The sequence below is a fragment of the Macaca fascicularis genome, chromosome 11 (genome assembly GCF_037993035.2).
Source record: "Macaca fascicularis isolate 582-1 chromosome 11, T2T-MFA8v1.1".
Lineage (NCBI taxonomy): Eukaryota > Metazoa > Chordata > Mammalia > Primates > Cercopithecidae > Macaca > Macaca fascicularis.
Window position 1 is genome coordinate 12,181,615 of NC_088385.1, and position 19,700 is coordinate 12,201,314.

The 19,700-nt window shown below is 39.1% G+C and overlaps 1 protein-coding gene across 50 annotated transcripts in view; it reads right to left on the reverse strand.

The window, feature by feature from the left end:
• The window catches only part of RIMKLB (ribosomal modification protein rimK like family member B), a 104,681-nt gene that overhangs the window by 24,718 nt on the left and 60,263 nt on the right, over window positions 1-19,700 (reverse strand). For 47 of the 50 annotated variants that reach the window (XR_012420023.1, XR_012420018.1, XR_012420022.1 and 44 more), the window contains 2 exons: window positions 2,553-2,783; window positions 593-679 (listed from right to left, as the gene is read on the reverse strand). Coding sequence is in view for 19 of the 50 variants with exons in the window: in XM_074006280.1 (XP_073862381.1) it covers window positions 593-679; window positions 2,553-2,783 (318 nt within the window). In the remaining 31 variants the exon portion in view is untranslated. The remainder of the gene's footprint in view (window positions 1-592; window positions 680-2,552; window positions 2,784-19,700) is intronic. The other 3 variants (XR_012420006.1, XR_012420005.1, XR_012420024.1) reach the window with 1 other exon arrangement.

Genomic DNA, 19,700 nt, shown 5'->3' on the forward strand with positions numbered 1-19,700 from the left:
GTCTTCAAACTATATATCTTTAGAGGGGGATGACTGGAGTTAGTGATCTAAGGTCTTATATTGTTTCTTTGCATTTTTTTTAGACAGAGTCTGGCTCTACTGCCCAGGTTGGAGTTCAGTGGCATGATCTCAGCTCACTGCAACCTCTGCCTCCCGGGTTCAAGCCACTTTCCTGCCTCAGCCTCACGAGTAGCTGGGATTACAGGCGTATGCCACCACATCTGGCTAATTTTTGTATTTTTAGTAGAGGCGAAGTTTCATCACATTGGACAGCTGGTCTTGAACTCCTGACCTCAGGTGATCCACCTGCCTTAGCCTCCCAAAGTGCTGGGATTACGGGTGGTCCTTATATTATTGAGGAAGATACAGACAGGTCTAACTTGAGACTCAGTCTAAGTATGTATGTTAAAATCTCTAGGTAACCACTAAACAGAAATAGCTTTTAGCCAAACTGAACAACTCATAGTAGCCTTCTGTAAGTCTGAGGTATCATGCACCTAACAATTTCCCTCTAATTATTCTTCAAAGTCACTCATATTAATAAGCAAGAATAGTTTCAAAACTATATACCTTACCAACAACTCATACACACCTCTATGACCCCGCGTATTCTTTACTACCATTGGGAACTCCAGTACTTCTGCTTCATCAATCATTTTAGCAAAATTTTCATGGCCACCTGGTTTGAGCAATAAAAAAATTTAAGACAAACAGCAGCAGAAGTGTTTTGTGATCAATTTTATCTACACTAAAGACAACCAACAGCACAAGGAAGTTGAAGGTAAGAGCCTGATGGCTATCTTTTTTTTCTTGGAGAAAGTATGTATAAGTTGAAAATATAACTGAATATCAGTTTAAAACAATACCTTGTAAAACAAATAGCTCCCTTAACCTATACATATTCTGATGTCTAACTTAAGTATCTTTCAGCTAAACAGAGTTTCCTAATTCTAGGCCATTTCTCATGTTTTTATCCTTATTATTCTCCCACACAAATAACAGAAGCCCCAAGATTTACTTTAATATATTCAATTCCCTGCTTGGATTAAGAAACTGAAGAATTAGTTGGTTAAGATCTATCCAAGGTTGAAGAGATGCTGCACACACTGACACACTCCTCTTTATTACCAACAAACACACACACCCCAATTTTTTTGGTCTCCATTATTAATCAGAGTTCTTTCTACACTGGGGTAACTCAGCATCCTGGGTTAAGTCTCCTTTCTCACTCTTTTTATTGACCAAAAACAAATGACACAATAACAAAATTAGAGCAAAAATAGACTGTAGCTACAAAAATCAGCACGATGAGAGAGAAAAGTTGAGACAGGATAAAGTTCATTAAACAAGTGAAATATGAGTAATTTGTAGCTTTGCAAAATTATGATGACTTGGTCACCAAATTTTAATCCTTCATCAATAGAACAAAGGTAATACTTGTTAATTTGGTTAGCCTTTTTTCCCTTCTTTCCATTCTCATAAAATCAACATTGTACAATCATGTTATAAACTATTAAGATCCCCAAAGCATTAAAAACACAGAATTCTCAACTTACATTAATTCTGTCTCTTCCTATGCAATTGCTAAAAACGGAAACCGTGTCCACGCATGCCATACAGGCTTGGTGAGGGTTGGGGAGGAAGAGTTCCTTTCTTTAAAATATTAACAATAAGGAGAGGACAAGGGTTCCTTTGTAAAGCCTCATTAAATCTCCAAGCATTCTTCTGGATATTTGAAGAAACACCTTTATGGAAAACTCTGCACTAATTTAAGTTTGGTCTTTTCCAAACAAGAGAATTAAAGGCAGGAAATACATTAGCAAAATGTTGTTTAGAGCAGTGTTACTCAGAATGTGGTCCTGCAACCTGTGCCTGTATAGGACTTGTTCACTACTGTTATGCGGTCAGATAAATACAAAAGGGTAGGCAGCAGAAGCTTTTATAGCAATCTGGCACTGCTGTGATCGTTTTATTATATTTTACACGAGTATTAATCTACCACAGATTGATCTTTAAAAAAAAAAAAAAACCCCTTTTACCAGAAGTTTGAAAGCACTGTTTTAAAGCATACCTACTAAAGTGTTACTTTCTTTAAAAACATTAAAATATTTGCGTTATCAAAATGGTAATGAAGAAAACGAAAAATTAATGTCATAAAATTCTATTATCTTTTACCACAGAGGTTGGCAAACTAAGGCCTACGGGTCAAATTTGACCTATTGGCTGTTTTTATAATAAAGTTTCATTGGAACAAAACTACTCATTTGTTTAAGCATTGTCTATAGCAGCTTTCATGTTACAACAGCATTACTGAGGGTTACCAGAGAACTCATGGCTTGTAAAACCTAAAATACTTTTAATCTTGAAAGTTTGTTAACCCTATTTTCCCCCATAATATGAAACAAATCTTAAGATATGATTTGTAATTAGCCTGTCCAGTGTGTTAAAACTGAAAGTCACTTCTATAAGATGTTCTTTCATGTCTGTAAATTTATCCTATTAAACTATCCGTGGTTAATATTTAGGCTATGCATGCTCTTTAGTAGGCTCACCATAAGAGAAAGTATCTGGCAGAGGAACACCATGGCCAGCTAACTCTTGAAATGTCCAGAACTTATTAACGCAGTTCAGGATGGCTTGAGGTCGGTTCATTAACCGGCATCCCATCTTCTCTAGATGGCGCAAAACAGTGATGTCACTATCACTCTGCACCCAAGGGGTTGGTACTCTGACTACCACCACTTGTGGGTAGGCAGTGATTAGCTCTCCATTGATCCGCAGACCTGAAATACATAAAAACAAGGCCAAAACCATTAGAGGGAAATACACAATAAAATAGAGAAATAGTAATATGCCATAGAGGAACAGTAATATGCCAAAGTTTGGATCATAAAATGAAATGTACTATTTTGTTAATATTAAATTGGGATGGAGATATTCCTCTGTAAGAAAAAAGAAAATTTAATTAGAAAAATCTCTGGTTAAAGAAATTATAGTACACACCACTACAATGAATTACCACATAGCCATTAAAAAGAATGTCATAAACATGTATGTTCAGAGATGAACAAATGCCCAGATACATAATGTTGAGTTTTTATTTTAAAGGGCAAATCTGAGAAAAGGTTTTATTTGTGCATACACATAAAAAATACCTATATGGGCCGGGTGCAGTGGCTCACACCTATAATCCCAACACTTTGGGATGCCAAGGCGGGCAGATCACGAGGTTAAGAGATCGAGGCCATCCTGGCCAACGTGGTGAAACCCCAACTCTACTAAAAATACAAAAACTAACTGGGTGTGGTGGCAGGCGCCTCTAATCTCAGCTACTTGGGAGGCTGAGGCAGGAGAATCACTTGAACCAGGGAGATGGGGGTTGCAGTGACCCGAGATCGCACCACCGCACTCCAGCCTGGTGACACAGAGAGACTCAAAATAAATAAATAAATAAATAAATAAATAAATCTAAGTGGTTTAACAATTTAACTGGCTTCCTATGAATGTGACTGGGTGGCAAGGCAGGAAGAGGAAGGTTGAAGAGAAAATTTTAATATTGTGCTCCATGTAATTCTCTATATTATATTTTGTATGCTTTTTAAAAAAGTGAGAACATATGTCTCTATAATGAAAAAAGAAAATTTTTTAAGAGAAAAGTTTCTTGAATATTTACCCAATACCATTCTACTTAGGGAGACCCCAAATAATACACAAACAAGGTATTTATATGAGTTGCTTCTTTTTGAGACAAAGTCTCACTGTCACCTAGGCTGGAGTGCAGTGGCTGGTCTCAGCTTACTGCAACCTCTGCTTCCTGGGTTCAAGCAATTCTCCTACCCCAGCCTCCCAAGTGGCTGGGACTACAGGCGTCTGCCACTACGCCTGGCTTTTTTGTATTTTTAGTAGAGACGGAGTTTCACCACGTTGGCCAGGATGGTCTCAAACTCCTGACCTAATGATCCACCTGCCTTGGCTTCCCAAAATGCTTACAGGCATATCACCGCGCCTGCCCCGGCTTCTTAAACTCTATTTTCATTAAAAAAATATATACTACATATATATATAAAATATATATAGTGTATATATAAATTTTATGTGTATATATATGCATACACACACACACACACACACACACACACACACACACACACACACACAGAGTAATCCCACATTGTCTGTGGGGAACGTTTCAAGACCCTCAATGGATGCTTGGAACTGTGGAAAGCCTAAACTGAGAACTATATATACTGTGCTTTTTCCTATACACACATACCTGTGATAAAGTTTAATTTATAAATTAGGCACAGTAAGAAATAGTAACTAGTAATAAAACTGGACAATTATAACAATTACTGTAATAAGATTTATGTAAATGTGGTCCCTTTCTCTCAAAATCTTATTATACTGTACCATGGGTAACTAAAAACAGCATGCAAAACCATGGGAAGCAAAACTGTGGCTAGGGAGGACTACTACACTTGTTTAAAACATTCAAACACAAAAATACAGAACATATTCACCTTCCATACAACATTCTAGGTACTTAACGTTATTAGTACGTATTTTCCCTACTGTCATCTAAGTATACAGAAACATATATAGATATATAATCACTTAAAATTATTGGCCGGGAGTGGCGGCTCATACCTGTAATCCCAGCACTTTGGGAGGCAGAGGCAGGTGTATCACCTGAGGCTGGGAGTTCGAGACCAGCCTGGCCAACATGGTGAAACCCCATCACTACTAAAAATACAAAAATTAGCCAGGTGTGGTGGTGCATGCCTGTAATCTCAGCTACTCGGGAGGCTAAGGCTGGAGAATCTCTTGAACCCAGGAGGCGGAGGTTGCGGTGAGCTGAGATTGCACCACTGCACTCCAGCCTGGACAACAGAGTGAGACTCTATCTCAAAAAAAAAAAAAAAAAAAAAAAAAAAAAAAATCAGAGACATCTTTCTGTATCAGAGCATATATAGCTTTATTTCAATACTTTAGGTGGGCTGAATGGATTACATTTTATAGATACACCATATGATCAATTCCTTACTAATAACTGATACTCGGCCGGGCGCGGTGGCTCAAGCCTGTAATCCCAGTACTTTGGGAGGCCAAGGCGGGCGGATCACGAGGTCAGGAGATCGAGACCATCCTGGCTAACAACATGAAACCCCGTCTCTACTAAAAAGTACAAAAAATTAGCCAGGTGCGGTGGCGGGCACCTGTAGTCCCAGCTACTCAGGAGGCTGAGGCAGGAGAATGGCGAGAACCCGGGGGGGGCGGAGCTTGCAGTGAGCCGAGATTGTGCCACTGCACTCCAGCCTGGGCGACAGAGCAAGACTCCCTATCAAAAAACAAAAACAAAAACAAAAAAAACTGATATTCATTCATCCAGTAAATATTAAGTACTATGTGTCAGATTCTTTTCTATATGGTCAAAATAGATTGATAAATAAGATAAGGTCCTTGCTTTCAAGAAGCTTTCTAGTGGGAGACAGACACTAATTTTTATGGTATTAACTTTTAAACACGGTAGTAGTTCTGATGGAAGAAAAATCAGGGAGGTAGAATTAATGGCAAAATTAAGGCACAAACCATGAGCCGAGGGTGTGTGTGTTTAAAAAAAAAAGAGAAAGGACAATTCAAATGTAAGGCAGAGCACAAATCACGGGGCAAAAATGTTAACAATATGTGTGTGTGTGTCTCTGTGACTTGTATTGATGTACAGTAAAAGATATGGCTGGTCAGGTAAAGTGTCAAATATGCAAAGCCATATGATCTGAACTAAAGAATTTATATCTGTTCTGATTAGGAATTGAGAGTCTGTGCTGGATATTGCCTGCTGATAGTCCATGCCATCCCATCTTTTAATTATTCCCCTGTATGTATAGCAGGGAATAGAAGCATATTCTATATACTCCTCTGCCAACAGAATTCCATCTTGAGAATCTACCAACAAGATGACAATTACACGAAATTTTGGCCAGGCTTACTCTGCAAACCCAGCACTCTGGGAGACAGAAGGAAGAGGATTGCTTGAGACCAAGAGTTCGAAACTAGCCTAGGCAACATGAGATCTTCATCTCTAAAAAAAAATACTTAAAAAAATTAGCCTGGTGTGGTTGTGTGTATCTGTAGCCCTAGTTACTCAGAAGGCTGAGGTAGGAGGATAATTTGAGTCCAGGAGCTTAAGACTGCAGTGACCTATGATCAACCTGGATGACAAAGACCCTGACCCTAAAAGCGAAAAAAGGTTTTATTTGAAGGTGAAAAAAGTAGAAATTATTCTCCAGGAGCACCATGGATAGGTATGTGGTCATCAGCAGATGTGAGGTTTGCCTGTGGCTAACACCATTCTCCTCACAATCATTTGCTACAAGCATCTTGATATTTTTTTTGAGACGGAGTCTCACTCTGTCGCCCAGGCTGGAGTGCAGTGGCATAATCTTGGCTCACTGCAACCTCCGCCTCCTGGGTTCAAGCGATTCTCCTGCCTCAGTCTCCTGAGTAGCTGGGACTACAGGCATGCACCACCACGCCCCGCTGCCTTTTTGTATTTTTTAGAGATGGGGTTTCACCATGTTGGCCAGGCTGGTCTCGAACTCCTGACCTCAGGTGATCTGCCCACCTCAGCCTCCCAAAGTGCTGGGATTACAGGCATGAGCTACTGCTCCCGGCCCTTGATATCATTTCTTAGGCTTTAGCAGTGACTTGCCTAGATAAGCAAATCCAAAGAGCATTCTAAAAATTGAAAAAAAGCCTCGGTGCCAGTTTGAGGATGAAAAATTTTGAGATAAGGATACAGAGAATGGGAATGTTAAGAAGGGAAGCTGGTTTGGGGCAGAAGATGTTGGATTTGGATCTAGATAGGAAAGACTTTGGTAATGACATAAGGATTTTAAAGTAGAATTACTGTACTTGAAATGTAGACTGGAACTATACATATATGTATACAGTCATATTGGTGGAGTGAAAGCTGTATATTCATATTTAAATATTAATTTATGGGGCCAGGCACAGTGGCTCGTGCCTGTAATCCCAGCACTTTAGGAAGCCGAGGTGGGTGGATCACCTGAGGTCAGGAGTTCGAAACCAGTCTGGCCAACATGGTGAAACCCTGTCTCTACTAAAAATAGAACAATTAGCCAGGCATAGTGGCAGGTGTCTGTAATCCCAGCTACTCCAGAGGCTGAGGCAGGAGAATCGCTTATACCTAGGAGGCGGAGGTTGCAGTGCGCTGAGATCAAGCCACTGCACTCCAGCCTCGGTGACAGAGTGAAATTCCTTGTCAAAAAAAAAAAAAAGAGCTGGGTGCAGTGGCTCACACATGTAATCCCAGCACTTCAGGAGGCTGAGATGGGCAGATCACCTGAGGTCAGGAGTTCAAGACCAGCCTGACCAACATGGAGAAACCCCATCTCTACTAAAAATAAAAAAATTAGCCAGGCGTGGTGGCTCATGCATAAAATCCCAGCCACTTGAGAGGCTGAGGCAGAAGAATCGCTTGAATCAGGGAGGCGGAGGTTGCAGTGAGCAGAGATCATGCCATTGCATTCCAGCCTGGGTAACAAGAGTAAAACTCCATCTCAAAAAAAAAAAAAAAAATTCACTTATGGGAATCAGCCTGAGAATAGCTAAAGAAATAAGAATATGTAAGTTGAAAATATGAAAGTAAAAAAGAGACACCAAGGACCTCAATAAGAGCCAGGGTAAAACTTAAAGGGAAAAAGTCAGTTAAAAAAAAAAAAAATAGCAAGGCCAGCCACAGTGGCTCACGCCTATAATCCCAGCCCTTTAGGAAGCTGAGGTGGGCAAATCACTTGAGGTCAGGAGTTCAAGACTAGTTGGCCAACATGGCAAAACCCGTCTCTACTAAAAATACAAAAATTACACAAGGACGGAAAACCAAACACTGCATATTCTCACTCACAGGTGGGAGTTGAACAATGAGAACACATGGACACAGGGCGGGAAACATCACACACTGGGGCTTGTCGTGGGGTGGGGGACTGGGGGAGGGATAGCATTAGGAGAAATACTTAATGTAAATGACCAGTTGATGGGTGCAGCAAACCAACGTGGCACATGTATACCTAGGTAACAAACCTGCATGTTGACACATGTACCCTAGAACTTTAAGTACAATAATAAAAAAAAAAAAAGAAAGAATTATCTTAAAAAAATACAAAAATTAGGCATGGTGGCACACACCTGTAATTCTAACTACTTGGGAGGATGAGGCAGGAGGTATGCTTGAACCCAGGAGGCGGAGGTTGAAGTGAGCAGAGATTGTGCCACTGCACTCCATACTAAGAAACAGAGCGAGACTCCGTCTCAAAAAAATTAAAAAAAAATTAAAAAGTTAAAAAAACCAGCAAAATCTAGAATTATTAAATAGCATTACAAAAAATAAGAAAATCAGGAGAGAACAACCAAAACCATTAAATGAAAGAAACAAAGCAAGCTTTGAGAAAAGCTTGAGTTATAAGGAAGACAATGTAAACTGTCAAGAAAAAATTCAACCATTATTACCCTATCATTATGTTAACCTGGAAATAACTTTTGCTGTTTTTTAAAAATGGGATAAAGATGCAAAAAACTGTTCCACTCTCCAGTATAAACAGTCTATTTGTTGCCACCGGAAAATGGGAGTGCTCTAACCCAAAGTATAGTTGGATCTGCACAGTGCACTATGGGGGTATTAGTGAGGATGGAAAGAAATTCAACGCCTCCTCTAACAAATACCTGATGTTATTCTAGGAAAGCAGAAGGGATCCAAGGCTGGAAAGATGAATGTGAGCCAAAAAGGCAAAGTCACATCTCTTAGGATTCTGCCTTATGAGCTACTGATCTCTTGAGCACTCACCAAATATCACTCATACCTTTGATGTAGAGCTTGTAAATGGATATAAGAGAACGGTTTCTTCCCTCAGACCCATGTTATTTAGTAAACAGAAGCACATAGTTGTTTGAAGAACTTTATCCACGATTCCATTACTCACTGTAAAAACATGTATTCCAACTGAATGTGCTTTGTTTTTAACCCCATCTCCTCTAACATATATTGTTTTTTAAATAAACATCTTAAATCCCGACTTATAAAATTTTTCATCTAGCTTGTTGACTTAATACTGAAATTAAGATTTCGGTACAAATATTTTAGATATAAGTTTTGGATGAGGTGTATAATAAAGTGCTCACATAACAATAAGATTAATAAGTTAACCCTAGAACAGCAATGGGGTGGGGAAGCAATCTTTCTTCCTTTTTTATTAGGATATAAAAGGTATTGTGTATTAAAAGGTGCTTTTGTCAAAGCAGAGTGATACAGTGTTAAGGGCTGATTATGCTCCAGTCTGAATGGTAACAATCTCTCCTTCCCCATAATTAAGTGGGGGGAACTTCTCAGATGACCTACTATAAACTTCTGTGTTTTGAAAGCAGAGTTTGGCTATACTCTTAACAATAGTAAGCACTAGTGGTTTTCTTCCCAGGAATTGAGGAACAGAAAAATGGCAGCCTCTTCATTACTGATATTTACTTTTATTCCATCCTTGAGTGTTCCAGATGATTTTTTTGGACTTCTGGAATTTTTTTTTTTTTTTTTTCCTGAGACAGACTCTTGCTCTGTCACCCAGGCTGGAGTGCAGTGGTGCAATCTCAGCTCACAGTAACCTCTGCCTTCTTGGTGCAAACAATTCTCTTGCCTCAGCCTCCCAAGCAGCTGGGATTACAGACGAGTATCACCACGCCTGGCTAATTTTTGTATTTTTAGTAGAGACAGGGTTTCCCCACGTTGGCCAGGCTGGTCTCCAACTCCTGACTTCGGGTGATCCGCCCGCTTCCGCCTCCAAAAGTGCTGAAATTACAGGCATGAGCCACCCCGCCTGGCTGGACTTCTGAAATCTTTTGAAAGCTTATAGTATTTTCAGATTTTTAACTAAAAGTTTCAAGTAAAGTTGCTGTTTGTATAAAATTAAAAGCCCACACAATCTTTGTGTCAAAAATTAAGGAAGCACTCAAAGACTAATGGAGATGTGTTATAAGGACACAGGAGACAACCTGGAGGTGTTCCCACTAGCTAAATTTGAGATGATCTGGCAATCAAAAAAGAACTGGTAACACAATGAGTATAAAAAGTCCATGAATCCACAATGAATATGGAGAAACGGTAAAAAAGCCCCATTTGGTACCTCAGGAGGGGATTATTACAGATGCTCCTCGAAGTCAAGTAGCATACTGAACGTTTATCACTTCTATCTACACCACTGTAAAGCTGAAAAATCTTACATTAGACCACTGTAAATCAGAGACTATCTGTACATAAATCCTTATTCCCAAAACTAGTAAAGCGGGAAAATTACATTTACTTAACCTTTCTTTTCAGGAGGCACTATAGTTCATCACTAGTAGAGAAAACTCTTTTAGAAAAGAATGTGAACTAATAAATCACTAATAGTGACACAGACTCTCATTTTGTGCTTCTGTTTGTCTGTACTATGAAGTACATACCATCCACTGAAGTAATTTTTTGTCTAAACTGTGTAACCTGGATATAATCGAGCCAATTTACACAAAACTCTAGGAGGCAAACATCAAAAGGAAATGATCAAACAACTGCAGAATGTGAGACATTTTAAGTGTTCTGATCACTTCATGTCATTGCAGAAATAAAGATGCAGAGGCCAGGTGCACTGGCTCACGCCTGTAATCCCAGCACTTTGGGAGGCTGAGGCAGGCAGATCACCTGAGGTCAGGAGTTCAAGACCAGCCTAGGTAACATGGTGAAGCCTCACAGCTGAGTGTGGTGGCGCATACCTGTAATCCCATCTACGAGGGAGGCTGCAGTGAGCCAAGATCACACCACTGCACTCCAGCCTGGGCCACAGGGTGAGATTCTGTCTCGGAAAAAAAAAAATAATCATAATAAAAATAAATAAAAAATAAAAAGAGAGATGGGGAGATTGTTTTAGATTTAAAAGACTAAGCAAACATTACAACCAAATGCAATGCATGAACCTTACCAGAGCTGATCTGAAAAGACTAACCAAAAAAAGACATTTTGGAATCAACTAAGATAATCTGATTCAAGAGCATATGTTAGATAATATTAGAGAGTTGATAATTTTCTTAGGTGTGCTAATGGATTATATAGATTATATAGGTAACCTTTTTTTTGGATGGACATATTGAAGTATTTAGGAGTGAAATGACACAAAGATGGCTATTTGAAAAGTTAATGCCCTCCCAAAAAAGTTTTGCATGTATATATATGAACAAGAAGATATGAAAGAATTATGATAAAAGGTTCCTGTTAAACTCAATCTCTAAGTAGCAAAAATATACTTGCTCATCATTCCATTCTTTCAGATTTTCTGTTCACTTAAAACCTTCCCACAAAGAAAATTCTAAACCCAGGTGTCTTTCAAAGGTGATTTCCATTAGACATTCAAGGAAGAAATAATACCAAATCTATACATTTTTCCAGAAAAGAGGGAACAACAACAAAGCGTGCTCCAGCCTGTTTTATGAAGCCAAAATACGTTAGCAGAAAAACTGACAACGACATTTCAAATGGAGTTGTAAACCAATCTCACGAACATAAATGTAAAAATCTTCAACAAAATATTAAGACATTCTATACAGCAATATAAATAATCATAAACAAGGTAGGTTGTAAAGTTCAAAGTTGAAAAACCACTCAGGTAATTCATGTTCACAGAAAAGAGAGAAAAAAATCCTTTTTATTCATTCACTAAAAGGATAAAAACTGATAAAATTCAACAACCATTCAGTTTGCCCTTTTTCAAAGTGGACTAGGGGCCTAGACTTTTCTTGCTGTGATTTGAGTCACATATTGTTACAATTTCTGTTTCTCACAGGATAGATTAACTTGATTTTTTATTCTTATTGTCTTGTCAGGGACAAAAACATCCTTCTTTTTTTTTTTTTTGAGATGGAGTCTCACTCTGTACAAAATACAATCAGCAACAAAAAGTTAGAAATGAAAAAATCGTAATTGTGTCATTTACAATAGCAGCAAAACCCATAAAATTCACAGGAATAAGATACAGCTAATGAAAGATGTATAAGATCTCTGAGGATAGAATTACAAAACATTATTAGAGACATTAAAGATGATGAGAGGGACAGATCATGTTTACAGATAGGAAGATGGTATAGTATGAATATTTTTTTCCCAAAGTAATCTATAGATACAGTTTCAGTGAAAATTCCAAGTGACATTTTTGTGGAACTTTGACAAGTTGATTCTAATATATATATGCAAAGAATCATAAATAGACAAACATTCTTGAAAAAAGAGGGCTTATTCTACTGGATGTCACTATAAAGCTACAGTAATTAAGTCAGTGTAGTATTGGTACAAAGGACAATTAAAAAAAAAAAAAAAAAAGAAAGAAAGAAAACAAATAGTCCAGAAATCCCACCTATTACTTGATTCATTGGAACGGTAACACTGGAAAGCAAAGGGCAAAGGTCAGTCTCCTTTGTAAAATGCTGAGACAACCAAATATTCAAGTGCAAAGAAACCATTGTAACAATAATAGGTTTTACTGCCTGATGCACACGGCAGGTTAATATGCTGAGCTATCAGGTTGCAGCAGAGAAAGTTTTGTCACAGGGTCACCAAAGGAGGAGATGGGCAGGAACCTCAAATTTGTCTCCCTAAGGAGTCTGGGATTAGAGTTTTGGAGTTGGCCAAAGTGTGGGGATCGCTGATGGTTTCAACATTACCACCTATAACCCATGAGTAAGATACCTATCATTAGCCATAAAAATTAATTCCAGGTGGATTGTAAATTTATATATTTACAGCTAAACTATAAAACCTCTAAAACATAACACAGGGGAGTTTCTTCATAATCTCAAGATAGAGATGGATTTCTTAAACACAGCGTAACCATAAACAATAAGAGTTGGATTACATTAAATCCATCTATTTGTCAAGACACTATTGAGAAAGATAAAGGCAAGCAACAGATGAGACATTTAAAACAGTAAAACAATCAGACAATCCAATAACAAAATGGACACGAAAGTTGAATAGGCACTTTATCAATAAGAATACCAAACAAATATGTGAAGATACTCAATCTCATCAGTGAGTTGGGATACATAAAATAAAACCACAATTAGATACTATTTTGCACCCACTAGAATAGTTAAAAACAAAAGACCATTAAACAAGTGTTTATGTGAAACCATTATAGTCCCATAAATCAAGGAAAAAAAAAAGGAAACAAGTATGTGGTTTAAGAATAAACGCCTCTTATTCACTAAGAAGAGAAGTGAACGTCCTTAATCTGGTAAAGGGTTACTTGAAAAAAAAAAAATCTACATTTTTAAACATCAGATTTATTTACTAGAACAAATCACAGCACTCTCTTTAAGATTGGGCATAATAGGCTGGGCGCGGTGGCTCAAGCCTGTAATCCCAGCACTTTGGGAGGCCGAGACGGGCGGATCACGAGGTCAGGAGATCGAGACCATCCTGGCTAACACAGTGAAACCCCGTCTCTATTAAGAAATACAAAAACTAGCTGGGCGAGGTGGCAGGCGCCTGTAGTTCCAGCTAGTCGGGAGGCTGAGGCCGGAGAATGGCGTGAACCCGGGAGGCGGAGCTTGCAGTGAGCTGAGATCTGGCCACTGCACTCCAGCCTGGGTGACAGAGCGAGACTCCGTCTCAAAAAAAAAAAAAAAAAAAAAAAAGATTGGGCATAATAAAGAGTGTATGTACTATTACCACTTTCGTTCAACATTATGCTGGAGGTCCTACTGAATCCATCAAGGTAAGAAAAACAAAAGGCATAGAAGCTAATCATTTACAAAATATATGACCATGTGCATCACAACTCCTAGAGAATCTAGTGAAGAAAAAAATAAGGGACAGAACCATATTTATATTACACCACTTTGCATGCAGGAAAAGGGAGGAAATATGAACATGTTCCAAACTCTGAAGACAGACTTTCTGAGTCTGAATTCTGGCTCTACTACTTAAAAGCTTTCTGATTTGGGGCAAACAATTTAAGCAATCTGCCCCATAGGATTATTAAAAGAATAAAATGAGTTAATGTTTTGAATAGTCCTACAAGTGTTTATAAAAGAAATATAATTTTATAACTGGAATTCTAAAACCTGAGATAAATTATCTTTCTTTTTCTAGCTCAACTTAGTAAGTACACCCATGACCTCTCAGACAATAGTCTTACAGAATCAGATCACCCAATTTCACAACTGCCAAAAGTACTCTGCATAAACAGCTGAATATTATTTTCTATCAACAGTTAATAACAGTATCACTTACTGAGTATTTACTATGTGTCAGATTCCACACCAGAGCATTTTATACACATCAAGTAATCCTAGGCACAACATTATAAAATACAATAGTCTCCTCTTATCTGCAGGGGATACATTCCAACACCCCCAGTGGATGCCTGAAACCACTAATAGTACCAAACCCTTTTCCTTCTTCATGATTTCATGGATAGAAGATTCAATCTTATTACATAGATCTTAGCAACCTCAGTATATGGTATTTTCCTTTCCTTATAAAGTTGACAACTTTTACCTTTTCACTTAAAGAAGCACTTTACAGCTTTTCCTTGGCAGAGCTGAACTGCCAGCATCTTTGGAGCCATTATTAAGTAAAATAAGCATGACCTGAACGAAGCACTGCAATACAGATGCAGTTTGACAGTCACTCTGATAACTGAGAGGGTTACTAAGGGACTAATGGGCAGGAAGCACATACATTGAGATGCTGGACAAAGAATGATTCATGTCCCAGGCTGGAAAGAGTGGGACAGCATGAGGTTCCACCAGTCTACTCAGAATGGAGGCAATTTAAAACTTCTGTGTTATTTTGGGATTTTTCCATTTATTATTTTCAGCCCACGGTTGATCTCAAGTGAAACCCTGAAAACTGAAACCACAGATAATGGAGGACTACTGCAGGCATTTCACATTTTATTCCTGCTTGACAGCAAATATATTACCAACAGATTTAATTTAGTAGGAAGTCAATGAGTCAACATCAGTCTGACCAACTGCAAAAAGTTTAATAACCAGGACAAATAGATCTAACTAAATTGTAAAGCTCAAGTTCTTTTTGTTATGTCACACAAATTCCCCCCAAATCCCTCACTAATTTCCTAAGCAGCATTATAGCTAGCCAACTCCTTTTAGCAGGAATATACTGTAATAGTGAGGCTAGACCTATCGTCTCAAACACCAGAAAGCCTCTGAATTCCCTCATTTGGCTGAAACAAAGAATCTGGAGATCTGAGTCCCATGTTCATTCTCTTGCCTCAAACTCCAATGCCTTTAGAAGACCATTCTAGCCACCTGTCCCCAAATTCCTCACACATTTTAAACTATTCAATGGCAATAGCTACTGGGTTCCCTGAGACTTGTACTCAACAAGCCCATGGTTCCAAGTAAATAAAAGCAATTACTTAGTTTCATTACTGTGTACCATGTAGTAGATCCTCATCCAGAAATAACAAAAGGGGTATAACTGCTATCTACCCTATCTATGCCAGGTAATCAATTCTGAGAGTCTACTATCTGTACTCTGCTATTAACTGCTGTACTGGGTAAGCTTAAAAGCATCCCTTGGTATCCCCAGAAATTGGTTCCAGGACCCCCACGAATACCAAAATCCATGGATACTCCCTTATATAAAATGGCGTAGTATTTACACACAACCCATAGATATCCTCCCATATACTTTAAATCATCTCTAGATTACTTGTAATATCAAATACAATGAAAATGCTATGTAAATAGTTGTTATACCGTATTTTTATTTATTGTATTGCTATTTTTCCCCCAAATACTTTCGATCTGCAGTTGGTTAAATCCAGAGATGCAAAACCCATACATAAGAAGGGCCAACTGTATTTCATTTGCAAGCAACTAAAATATTTCTGGTTAACCTGAACAGAAAAAATGCAATGAATATAAGGTTGTGCACAGAACTAAAAAAAAATACAGGTATACTCAGATATACTGTGTGTTTGGTTGCAGACTACCACAATAAAGCAAATATCACAATAAGGCAAATGATGTAAATGTTTTTGTTTCTCAGTGCATATAAAAGTTATATTTTCACTGTACTGTAGTCTGTTAAGTGTGCAATAGCATTATGTCTTAAAAAATAATGTACATATCTTAATTTAAAATACTTTTATTGTTAAAACATGTTAATCATCTGAGCTTTCAGTGAGTCCATTTCTTTGCTGGTGGAGGATCCTGCCTAAACAATGATGACTGCTGATTGAATAGGGTGGTGGGTGGTGAAGTTGTGGCAGCTGTGGCGATTTCTTAAAATAAGACAACAATGAAGTCTGCCACCATGACTAACTCTTCCTCCTATTAAAAATTTCTCTGTTGCATGCAATGCTGTTTCATAGCATTTTACCCATAGCAGAACTTTTTTTCAAAATTGAAATCAACCTTCTCAGACCTTGCTGCAGCTTCATCAACTAAGTTTATCTAATATTCTCAGTCTTTTGCTATCATTTCAACAATGTTCACAGCATCTTCACAGGAAGATTCTACCTCAAGAAACCACTTTCTTTGGTAATCCGTAAGAAGCAACTCTTTATCCATTTTCTCATGAGATTGCAACAATTAAGTCCAATCTTCAAGCTCCACTTCAAATTCTAGTACTCCCGCCACATTCAATGTTATTTCCTTTACAGAAGTCTTGATCTCCTCAAAGTCATCTATGAGGGTAGATGACTTCTTCCAAACTCTTGTTAATGAAGACATTCTGACCTCTTCCCAAGGAATCAGGAATGTTCTTAAGGACATCTAAAATGGTGAACCCCCTTCAGAAGTTTTTCAATTTGCTTTACCAGCATCTATTAGAGGAATCATTATTTATGGCAGCTATAGCCTCACAAAATGTATTTCTTAAATTGTAAGACTTAAAAGGAGAAATTACTTCTTGATCCATGGGCTGCAAAGTGAATGTTGTGTTAGCAGGCATGAAAACAATGTTGATCTCTATGTACCTCTCCATCAGAGGTTTTTTTTTTTTTTTTTTTGTGGAAATGGCGGTCTACTCCCGGCCTCCAGCGATCCCTGCCGCCTTTGCCTACCAAAGTGCTAGGATTACAGGTGTGAGTTATCAGACCTGGCCCCATCAGAGCTCTTGGCTGACCAGGTGCACTGTCAATGAGCAGTAATATTTTGAAATGAATCTTTTTTTTTTTTTTTTTTTTTTCTGAGCAGTAGGTCTCAACAGAGGGCTAAAAATATTTAGTAAACCATACTGCAAAGAGATGTGATGTCATCCAGGCTTTGCTGTTCCACTTAGAGAGCACAGGCAGAGTCCATTTAGCATAACTTTTAAGAACCCTAGGATTTTTTTAATGTTAAATGCGCATTGGCTTCAACTTAAAGTCACTAGCTGCCTTAGCACCTAACAGAAGAACCAGCCTGTCCTTTGAAACTTTATCTTAGCTACATCTTCAAAGCCAGTCATCTCCTCTCTAGAGGAGTCCTAGAGGGCATCTTCTTCCAACAAAAGGCTGTTTTGTCTACATTGAAAATCTATTGTTTAGTGCAGCCACCTTCATCAATTATCTTAGCTAGATCATCCGGATAACTTGCTGAAGCTTTCACACAAGCACCTGCTGCTTCACCTTGCACTTTGTTATGGAGACAAACTTCTTTTCCTAAACCTCATGAACCAACCTCTGTTAGATTTTTACTTTTCTTCACCTCTCTGAGCTTCCTCACCTCTCTTAGCTTTCAAAGAATTGGAGAGAGTCAGGGTCTTACTCTGGTTTAGGCTTTAGCTTAAGGGAATGTTGTGGCTGGTTCTATCTTTTATCCAGACTACTAAAACTTTCTCTGTATCAGCAACAAGGCTTCTTTGCTTTCTTATCATTCATGTGTTCACTAGATTAGCACTTTTAACGTACTTCAAGAGCTTTTCCTTTGCATACACAAAGTGTCTAACTTTGGTGCAAGAGGCCTAGCTTCTGGCCTATCTCAGCTTTCAAAATGCCTTCCTCACTAAGCTTAACCTTTTGATTTAAAGTGAAAGATGGGGCCAGGCGTGGTGGCTTACGTCTGTAATACCAGCACTTTGGGAGGCCAAGGACGGCGAATCACTTGAGGTCAGGAGTTTGAGACCAGCCTGGCCAACGTGGTGAAACCCCTATCTCCACCAAAAATACAAAAACAATTTAGCCCAGCGTGGTGGCATGCACCTGTAGTCCCATTTACTCAGGAGGCAGGAGAATCACTTGAACCCAGGAGGCGAAGGCTGCAGTGAGCCGGGATCATGCCACTGCACTCTAGCCTGGGCAATAAAGCAAGACTCCGTCCCCCGCAAAATAAATAAATAAAAATAAAGTGATAGATGGGTGGGCGGTGTGGCCCACGCCTAGTAATCTTAGCAATTTGGGAGGCAGAGGCAGAGGTGGACAAACTGTGTGAGCTCAGGATTTTGAGACCAGTTTGGCCAACATGGCGAAACCCCATCTCTACTAAAAATACAAAAAATTATCCGGGTGTGGTGGTGCGCACCTGTAGTCCCAGCTACTCAGGAGGCCGAGACACAAGAATCACTTGAACCCGGGAGGTGGAGGTTGCAGTGAGCAGAGATCATGCCACTGTACTCCTGACTATGAACTGCTGATCCGGTTCCCAATTCCTAACAGAAGTATACAAAAGTATCCGTATTACAAAGTTCTTATTTGTTCTCTAGACAGTTACATCTAGGAAAAACACCACTGCTCAATAGGAACCTTGAATAACTTATTTTATTCTAGTTTCTTTTTTTTGAGACGGAGTCCCCCAGACTGGAGTGCAGTGGCACCATCTCAGGTTACTGCAAGCTCTGCCTCCCGGGTTCACGCCATTCTCCTGCCTCAGCCTCCTGAGTAGCTGGGACTACAGGAACCCACCTTTATTCTAGTTTCTTAAAAGCCCCCAGAGAAAGCATAGCATTTCTACTGTTTTGGGTTTTCTGTAGGTCTCAAACTAGTGCCTGCTTTGGTAAATAAACAAGTACTTGTACCAATGTCATTCTTTTTTGTTTACTTTTAGAAACTGACATGTATTTTCCATCAACCTTATTTCCATCTTGCTTAAGAGCCTGTGGAAACAGCTTAAGACCACTCAATAGTTGTTCCCACCCATTCAGTGGCCTGAGTAGTGGGAGCTGCAGGCCAGTCTTCTGTGGTAGGCTGAGTGTTCCTGTCTCAGCTCCTTGGTTGCAAGGAGGAGTTTTTCTGCAGCAGTCTGCTTTTTTTTTTTTTGGAGATGGAGTCTGGCTCTGCCGCCCAGGCTGGAGTGCAGTGGCATGATCTTGGCTCACCACAATCTCTGCCTCTCAGGTTCAAGTGATTCTCCTGCCTCAGCCTCCTAAGTAGCTGGGATTATAGGCGTGCACCACCACGCCTAGTTAATTTTTTGTATTTTTAGTAGAGACAGGGTTTCCCCATGTTGGCCAAGCTGGTCTCCAACTCCTGACTTCAGGTGATCCGCCTGCCTCGGCCTCCCAAAGTACTGGGATTCCAGGCATGGGCCACCATGCCCAATCTGCTTTTCTTTTTCAATTTCTTCAGAATCTCTGCAGAAGTAGAGACCAGGCACAATCTACCATGGGTATTCACAGGAGGTGGTGCCATGTGTTTGCAGAACTTCCCAGGGCCAAC